The sequence below is a fragment of the Olea europaea genome, chromosome 5 (genome assembly GCF_002742605.1).
Source record: "Olea europaea var. sylvestris chromosome 5, O_europaea_v1, whole genome shotgun sequence".
NCBI classification, from domain to species: Eukaryota; Viridiplantae; Streptophyta; class Magnoliopsida; order Lamiales; family Oleaceae; genus Olea; species Olea europaea.
Genome location: NC_036241.1, coordinates 13754406 through 13763921, shown reverse-complemented (window position 1 = coordinate 13763921; position 9516 = coordinate 13754406). Strand labels below are relative to the sequence as shown.

Genomic DNA, 9516 nt, shown 5'->3' with positions numbered 1-9516 from the left:
GGATAGAGAACCGTTAGGAGAAGATAGAGAGGTTGCTCCGGAAGTGGGTATGATCTTCGATGGTGAAAAAGAGTTGCATGATTTTTATAAGAGAGATGCTTATACCGTCGACTTTCCTGTGAGGAAAAGGAATTCGAAAAAGGGTGACGACGGAGTTGTTAGATATATCACATTCACATGTAGTCGTGAAGGCCGAAGAGCCAATAACACAAGCAGTACTCTGAAGCCGTAACCAACAAGTCAAACAGATTGTAGAGCGAGGATATTTGCATCTGCAGATAATGTTGGGAAATGGAGAATTAACACCGTCCATCTCAAGCATAATCATAAAACAAGTTCATCCAAGTCGAGGTTGTTTCGATGTAACAGTGAATTGACTGCAAATGCTAAGAGAAAGCTTGAATTGAATGATATGGCGAGAATTCCATTGCACAAAAGTTACAACTCCGCAGTTGTGGAAGCAGGAGGGTACGAGAACATGAATTATATTGAAAAGGACTGTCGAAACTATATTGAACAAGTAAGACGGTTGCGACTTGGAGAAGGAGACACTGCATCTTTACAATCCTACTTTTCAAAGATGCAAGCACGATGTTCGGGGTTTTATTTCAGTATGGATTTGGATGACGAGTCACGGCTTCGAAATATATTTTGGGCAGATAGCAGATCTAGGCAAGCATATAAGGAGTTTGGTGATGTTGTTACCTTTAACACGACTTATCTTACAAATAAGTACGACATGCCTTTTGTTCCTTTTGTCGGAGTTAATCACCATGGACAATCAATACTGCTTGGTTGTAGGTTCTTGTCGAATGAGGACACGAGTACGTTTGTGTGGCTATTCAAGACATGGCTCAAGTGCATGCATGGCCTACCTCCCCATGGAATAATTACGGATCAAGATAGGGCCATGCAAAATGCTATTGAAATTGTTTTTCCAAATACAAAACATAGATGGTGTTTATGGCATATTATGAAAAAGTTGCCAGAAAAGTTTGGTTATCACGTTGACAAAGGTTCGATGTTCTCATCTTTACACAATTTGGTCTATGATTCCCAAACTATTGATGAATTTGAAGAAGGTTGGAGAACGATGGTGGAATAGTTTGCCTTGCATGACAATGATTGGTTGTTCGACTTGTACGATAATAGGAGTCGTTGGGTACCGTGTTTCCTGAAGACAACATTCTGGGCAGGGATGTCTACAACACAACGAAGTGAGAGTATGAATGCATTCTTTGATGGATATGTACATTCGAAAACCTCATTGAAGCAGTTTGTAGAACAGTACGAAAGAGCACTTCGGAGCAAGGTCAAGAAAGAGTTCCAGGCTGATTTCAGGTCATACTCGCACATGGTGCTGTGTGCAACTGCCTTCGAAATGGAAAATCAATTTCAATTGGTTTATACAATATCCAAGTTCAAGGAAGTGCAAGATGAGTTCATAGGAAAGGTGTATTGCGATGTCATTGCAGCTACAGATGGATATTTCGGGACAAATTATGAAATTCGGGAGTCTATTGTATATCCCGAGGGGAGGAGAAAGAAAACATATATTGTGTCATTCCGAATGGACACGTGAAGTTCTTTGCAGTTGCCTTCTGTTCGAGTTTCGTGGAATTATTTGTAGGCATGCAATCACGGTATTCGATCGTAATGACATCACGACAATACCGGACAAGTTTATAGTAAGGAGATGGAGGAGAGACGTCAGTAGACCACACACAAGAGTCGCAGTGAATTATGACGGGTTGGCTAGCACTCCAAAACAGATTCGATACGATGATCTGTGTCAGACATTTTCAAAGTTGGCGGACCTTGCTGCGAACGACGAAGGACGGGCTCGTGCACTAAAGGATTGGATAAAATCTCAAGCAGAAGAACTGAGGTCTTTAAATTCGAGTAATGGTAGTAATCTTCTTTCCCAGCCAACTACGCATTTACCAAGCCAATGTAATAATGTACAAAGTCAAGGCGGTGTGAATGCATTAGATCCAAAAACATCGAAAAGAAAGGGCGCACGAAGGAAACTTTGAAGGAAAAGTGCGTTGGAGTCCACTTCAAAGAAGGCAAAGATATGTTGCTTTACTAACCTCGTCAAATAGAAAAGGAGCTTCGCTACAAAATCTTATTTCTTTCCATGTCTATGTACAGGCTACTTCAAATAAATCTAAAGGAAAGAGACTACCACCTAGCCGTACCGATATGGAAGAGGCTACATCGAATTTTCAATTTTCTGGACAAATTCAAGATTCGCAATGTTTGTTGGTATGTTTACAATTTTAATGTAATTACATCTTATTTTATGCTCTCTTGAAGTTCCATTAACATTTTCAAATGATGTAGGGTGATGTCCAAAGCCAAGTGTGTGGCCAGCAGTTATCATCTACCTTTATCCCTCCAAGTTTTGCTCAGGTAAAGGTTTATTTTATTTCCTACGCATTTTGGGTGAAAACATTAAATGATCGCTAATAATGTATTGTTGCATTTCATTTTCAGCTCAACGGTACAGATCGTTTCCCAACAGCTCCCCACATTGCAGACGACCTTGCCCGTATTCAGCCCGTTACGTCAAATCGCAACGATGACGAAATCTCATATGGGAATTGAAATGGGGACGGAAGCCATTGGAAAAATTGGTCCTTACTTTGAGTTCCTAAATTATAAACATATGAGGAGAACTCGATTTTGTGTCATTCGTGTCTATTAGTGAACCTTCGTGTGTATTAATGAACTTTCATGTGTATTGATATGCATTATCGATAATTGCTGGGAATTTTTCTGTCATTATGTATAGCAATTGTTCAATTTTTTTGTCATTTTTCTGTCATTATCGTTTTTCAATCTATCATCGTTTCTAATAGATTGAAAGCATATTATGGTTTCATATATTGTTGTCATTGTTTACAGCTAGAAGTTGTGTTTATGGGATGCAGTTGATCCCTACACCAAACGCAGAAAAATTTGTTAATTTGGATGTCAACTTTCTGGAGAATCAAACTTTGATGACACCTATACTCACTGTGGGAACGACACTAAAATGAAAGATTAGTTGTAAAAGGGTAAGCATCAAATACAATATGTACATTATAATTTCACGCTGGAAGTTCACAAGCAATATAAGGAAAACTAAATGAGATTGCTCAACGAGTTGGAATCACTACTGAGGGATGTTTAGTTATTGATTAACCAATACAATGGAATACTACTTATATGATGCTTGATGCGGTAGTACAATTTAGGGATGCTTTTGAACACATATTTAAACTAATGAAACTGTATGGTGATCAACCTCACTCATATTTAAGTAATTAAACACTTATTTAAACTAATTAAACCATTCATAGGCTCCATTACATGGCAAAGTCAAATTTTAAGAAGAGAAAAAATTCACCAGTTTCAACGTCAACAATAATAAAATGTAGACAGGTGAAATAGATGTTCCCTTTCAATAACATCAACCATCAACTATATCTTTCAATTCAATCAGGCTTCTACAATGCAACACAAAGCCTTCCACCTCTAAACTACCACTTTGCCCCAAAATTATTTACTCTACTGTCGACAAACACACACAAAAACAATCCATAATGTTCTCCTGCTAGTTATCAAGCTCGGCCCTTTCCCTTTCCATCCACTACCGCACTTCCCTTTTCCCTGCGGAAAGTCACGTTCAACGTTATCTCGACATCTCGTTTTTCAGCTATTCGAGCTAGACAATCGAACATGGCTGGCAAATCTTCCTCAACTTCATCTATGGTTGCAGGATTCAGAGCTTCATTCCTTGTACTCGATTCACCACGTGATTCTTCATTCTCCACCCAAAAGAAATATGCACAATTATTACTGCACGTTTTGAATAATCGCCCTCGATTTTCCGTCTTCCTTTCAACTTCAAAGCATTTCTCCCATCCCAGTGGACACCAGGGACATCCTCATTTTATCGGACAATCATTGAAGAAGTGCTCTGTACTTCTACAGCTGTGACAAACACCGATGTTCTTTCTTCTCATCCTAAACAGGAATCAAACACAAAATATCATTTGCCGTTCTATTCATTGTCTGTACATCTAGAATTATTCCACCAATTATACCAGTATCTTACAACAATTTACAGAGAATGGGAAATTAAAAAATAATCAAGTTGCAGGAGAAACTTACTTCACTTACGGTTAATGTGGGCTAGTTGAATGCTGCTGGTGGAAGCTGAGCGTGGCGTCTGTCAACAGAGGTGAGGGAACTTAGTTTTTCACAATTTCTTTCACTTATAGTTTGGAAGGAAACTTGCTTAAAGCTTGGAATGAAGAAAGACACTTACGTTTTTCAGATGAATTTTTGGGGGTAAATTGTGCCGTTTAGGAGGAAGCCCAAACTTTCGCAGTTGACAACTTTGAGGAAAAATTCAGAACACAACCCACATGACGGAGGTGAAGATACCTTGATGTTGTGGACTTACTCGACGGTCGAAGTTGGACAAGGCTGCGTCGCACGGTGGTGAAGATGAAGGAGGCGACTTCACTGTGTGCGGCTTATGGTCGTGAAGATGAAGGAGGCGATTTCACTGTGTTCGATGTTTGGAGATCTCCGTACATTTCAAATCGCCGGGCGGAGGATGAATATGATCGCGGCGCCGGAAGAGATGAAGGGAATGATTCCTAGGGTTTTGACTTTCGATCGCCTTAGACGGGAATGAAATGGGAAGGTTTTTCTTCATTTTCTGCCTTTTTTATGCCTTATATACACCTCCTCTGCCACGTCATTCTGTGCGGCTTCGGTAAACTTATTCTTCGGTACGTCTAGCGCGACTCTAAATATTATTCATTGTGTTTTGTCAGCATAAAGGAAAAAAAAATGAAAAAACAGAGGTATAAATAGATGCCAGAAAACACTAGAAAATCATTGGTATTACAATAATTACAAGGAAACATATTAAAATTAAATACAAAAAACACAAAAAATTACCTAAAAATTGGAAAAATTAAGGGTAAAAAATATACAGACAGGAAACATGATAATACAGTGCCCAACACTATTACACTAACCCAGCTCTTAACTCTAAAGATTCCCTTTTTAATTATTTTTGCCAGCTCAGCCGCTCAGAACCCGACTCCAGCCACGCCGACGCCAAATGTGGCCGGTCTGTGCGGCTCCAGTTTCCTCATAGCATTCTTCCAGTAACAAGACTCCAGCAGGAGCTTAGCCGCAGCCGTCCTCATCGGTTCCGACTTACACCTGGTGAGCACGAAAGGCTCGTAGCCGACGGCATTCACCAGCTTCTGCTCGATTATGGTAGCCATCGACGCTGCAGCGGCAGCTGCCGGCAGAGAACACGACGACCGCGGTGGTTGTTGGAGGTGTTTCTGATTATTGTAGTTGTTATTCTGCGGCGGAAGTGAAATGGGTTTAGGCTTAGAATCTGGGATGAGTTTCTTTATTATTGATTCATGCTCACGGCCTCCTCCTTTTGTCGGTTTTTGATTTGATGCCTTTAATGGTCTCTCTGGTAGCCATCTGAGGAAATCTGTGCTGCAAACCCATGTTTCTTTCGAGACCTCCATTGACAGTTTTGGCTCACACATCATCAGTAGTAGACATTCAGGCAATGCTTGGCTTTCTTTTTCTTTATTGGGTTCTTGATTTTCTTGTCCTTTGGATTCAGATTCATTGGATTCTGCCACATTTCCCTCTTCTTCTTCTTCTTCTTCTTCGTGAGGTTTTTCTTGATGAGAGATTAATTGGGTGGTTGTTTCTTCTTGGGTTTCTTCTAATTTCTTCAATGCAACTTCTTCTTCATACTGAGCTAATTCTTGTGTTGATCCACAGTCTTCGTCTTGTTCTTCGTCTGATTCTGCAGATGAAGATGAATTGCAACGTGGGTTCTGTTCTACTTCCTCTTGTTGAATTGTGCCACCATCTGCATCGAAGTGTTCTACATTTTCTTGATCTAAAAGAGCTTCGAATGAAGACATTTTTGATTCAACCTCCTCTTCAATCAATTTATCATCGTCTACCTCTAATTCTTGTTCCAGTTCTTCTTGCTCTGTTTTGTGCAACAATTCCTCCATTTTTTGTGCCTCTTCCACTTCTTCTTCCACATTTTCAGGCACTTCTGCTTCTTCTTCTGCTTCTGTAGGGATCTCTTGTTCAACAGATACGCCAACATTTCGTTCAGGAATTTCATTTGCAACTTCTCGTTCTTGCACTTCAAACTCTTCTTCAATATTCTCATTTTCTAGCTCAATCTCTTTATCATCATCATCTTCATGTTTAGAAGCAGCATTTGCATCCCAACTAAACCTGTTAGCAAGATCAACCATTTTCATAGGAACAGATCTCCGCCTCATCAACAAAAGAGCATTCTTGGGCGGTATGCAGATACTCATTCTCCCTGCTGCTGCTTCTCCCTCCACACTTTGACCCTTCACTTCAATTTTATCATCTTTAATCTCAATATTCTCCAAAACATGCCTTCTTGAACTCCTCATTGGCATCCTCTCTTTCAAATCCGTCCTCATTTCATCTTCATCCCCGCCGCCGCCCACCAGATCAATCTCCCTTCTCTTCCGTCCCTTACCATCATTTACAGACACAAGCCATCTCGCAAACACGGCACCACACGAAGAACTCTGCCCATTATCCCCTCCATTGTTTCCGTTCCGCTTCTCTTCCTTTTCCCTCTCGCTTGTAGAGAAACAAGAAGATTTGCACGGAAACAAGCAGCTAAATTCAGATCCAAAAGACCTTAAAGCCTCACATATTGTAACGGGCAAATGAACCCATCTCTGATTTCGGTGAGGAGGCAAGCAATGTTGTTGTTGCTGCTGGTGATTTACACTCACTCTCAGCGTTTGAGAGCAAAATCTATCTTCATTCTGTCGTGCTTGACCATGCTCTAATTTTCTAAAACTAATATCTCCACTCCATCTTCTGGACAGGCTACGCGTTTGCTTCACTTTTTTCTTGGTCTTCACCCTTACCTGGCCAATACAGGTGACCTTAGGGGAAGAGGGTTCTGGGTTTTCAAAAGCACCGCCTCTTCTCTTTTCTGGGGTGGTGAAAAATGGTGACGCGCCGCCTTTGAGGCTGCCATTGGTGCGCAACTTGCGGCGTAGAGAGGTGGAGAGAGAAATCGGAACGTCACGAGCGGCGCGGCCTGGACGTGGGATTGATTTAGAAAGTTTCATGGAGGAAGAGGAAGAAAGGCGAGAGGCTAAACAAATCAAGATTTCGCTTGTATTTCCAGTGGCGCTACTAGTGGCTCTATAATGAGGTTTGTCAAGTCCATTTTGATTTGGACTGCAGTTTTACTGCACTGAGATTTTTTCAGCCGTGGATGAATGAAACGTGCAGTAAAAGTTAAGAGGTTTGAGTGAATGAAATGAATGATAAAGCTGTTTTTTTTTTTTTTTTTTTTTTAACAAAGTGTCCCAACTTGCGTCAGACTATATCCTCGTTCCTGAACCTTCGGCCCCTCAGCTGCTCAGGGAGGTAAATCGCAGGTTGTGCCCTTGTTGGTTCCCAGATTCCCACATGATTTTTACTACTTCTCCAAAAGGACCCTCCTCCATGATTATTACATGCTGCTCAGGGATAAAGATGTGTTTTATATCGTGGGGTTGCAGCAGGTGCAGATTTCTTAGAATGGTCAAAAGAAAACTAAAAATGTAAATTGCAGGATTAATAAATTAGCAAAATTGTAGGACTTCTAATGAAAATTTCACCATCATGCTTAGGTACTTTTTATTTGGACAAATTACCTCCTTTGTCTTCCCCCAAAAGAATCATTTTCTTACTTCTTACACTTTTGTCAAATGCAATGTACTAAATCTATTCTAAATTAATGATAAATAAGAGAAATACAACATATCTTGGTTTTGTAAATTCTATTTTACACACGATATCATGAACACATATACTAAGTCCCAACAAATGCTTTGTGTGAAAACTTACCTTGAAAATGATCGATTCACCTTTACAAGATTATCCCCTAACCTTTTTCACATGTTTAGCGCCCAATCTGAAGTCCATCTTTTGTTTACAAGCATTATACGAATGCAAGATCATCCAATATAAGTTAGTTACATTTACATCAGTCATAATTTATTAGCTTCAACAATAAACAGAATAAAATTTTACAACCTTTAATCAACAAGGTTATGGTGTACTATCACCTGCCAATGGACATATTGACTATTGAAGAATAAATATGGTATCAGAATCGTAGAATCAGATCTAATCATGCATGATTCATAGGAGACACATGATGAATAAACAATGTATTAATCAAGTTGATTAGGGACAAGATAAAGGAGATTAAGACACTACTTGTTGATACGCTAAAAGTGCAGTCCAAATCGAATAGCCCAAAGAATGAAACCCAACTGGGCAATTCAGAATAAATGTCCAAATAGGGTTACTAATGAATGTAGTGGAAGCCCACGAATGCGGTAACACCATCGTCCAAACTTGCAAGACGCCCAAGATCTAAGCGAATGAAGTGCCTTGTAGTTGCCAAGGGTTATGACCTTGTTCTTGCCCAAACTTTCGAATCGCCAAGGATCTTAGTAAATATAAGATGTTATGGTTATTCAAAAGTGCATTTATCGAAGCAGTTATTAAGTAATCTTATCACGTTCCACGATTCAAGGATGTTCAGTTGAAGACGGTTGAACGACAAAGAGTAGTGACAGCAGTTAGAGACGGCAGTTCCACGATAAGTTGGCCACTATGAAGAAAGTGGGCAGTTATAAAGCAATTAAACAGTTTTTAAGTAGTTGATCACGAAGAGATCATCAAATGAATATAAAAGGAAGAAAAGACATAGAGCAAAAGGACCCTGAATAAAATACTTTCAAACAGAGAATATGTAATTTCAATTTCTTAGTTTAGATTTAAACAATTCTTTTCCGTACTCATGTGCTTGCACCCCTTGGAAGCATTCTGTTTAAGTTCCAATTGTAAAGTCATCGCCAATAAAACACCCCTTTTTGGGACTTTGTCTCAAGAGGTTTGTTTCTTACACAATCATTTGATCCCTTTTTAATTGTTAGCGACTACCCGTGCGAAACAATTTGGCACGCACAGTGGGACCTTGGTGTTTGGTGTTGAAGATACAAAAGGTGAAACACATCAGAAATTCGATAAGGAAGTAGCAAGTCAAGGAGGAGTCCAGTCTGTGATCGAGCGTTATGAGGAGCAGCATAGCTCTCCACGAACAGATAGGCAGAATCAGAGCAATCATAGTTATTACGAACCAATGACAGAGTTGAGTCCTCGAACCATGCGTGCATTACTTGGAGAACTCACACAAGATATCATTGAACATGTAAATCTATGATGTATTCATAATATGGAAAGATTTACCCAAAATGAGAATGCACATTATGACAACATGGTCAAACAACTAAATACTTTGAACGAAATAATGAATAAGTTAGTAGGCCAAATTTGTCAGCCAGTTGTGCCTCTTGCAAACCACTTTCAAACTAGGACAATTGTGGGACATAATCCCCCAGT

At 39.8% G+C, this 9516-nt stretch overlaps 2 protein-coding genes across 2 annotated transcripts; one reads left to right on the top strand and one right to left on the bottom strand.

The window, feature by feature from the left end:
* Nucleotides 1-49: 49 nt before the first annotated feature.
* LOC111394267 (protein FAR1-RELATED SEQUENCE 5-like) lies at nucleotides 50-4659 on the top strand. The gene is made up of 11 exons (XM_023020023.1): nucleotides 50-215; nucleotides 279-1082; nucleotides 1197-1560; nucleotides 1631-1961; nucleotides 2155-2268; nucleotides 2347-2415; nucleotides 2500-2554; nucleotides 3767-3969; nucleotides 4075-4171; nucleotides 4272-4341; nucleotides 4434-4659. The coding sequence occupies exons 1-11, from the start codon at nucleotides 50-52 to the stop codon at nucleotides 4657-4659; spliced, it is 2499 nt and encodes an 832-aa protein (XP_022875791.1).
* A 224-nt stretch (nucleotides 4660-4883) lies between these two features.
* On the bottom strand, nucleotides 4884-7304 carry LOC111394266 (the record flags this gene model as incomplete). The annotated part of the gene is made up of 1 exon (XM_023020022.1): nucleotides 4884-7304. A coding segment is annotated over one exon (2208 nt), but the record flags the coding sequence as incomplete, so codon positions are not given.
* Between the last annotated feature and the right edge of the window lie 2212 nt (nucleotides 7305-9516).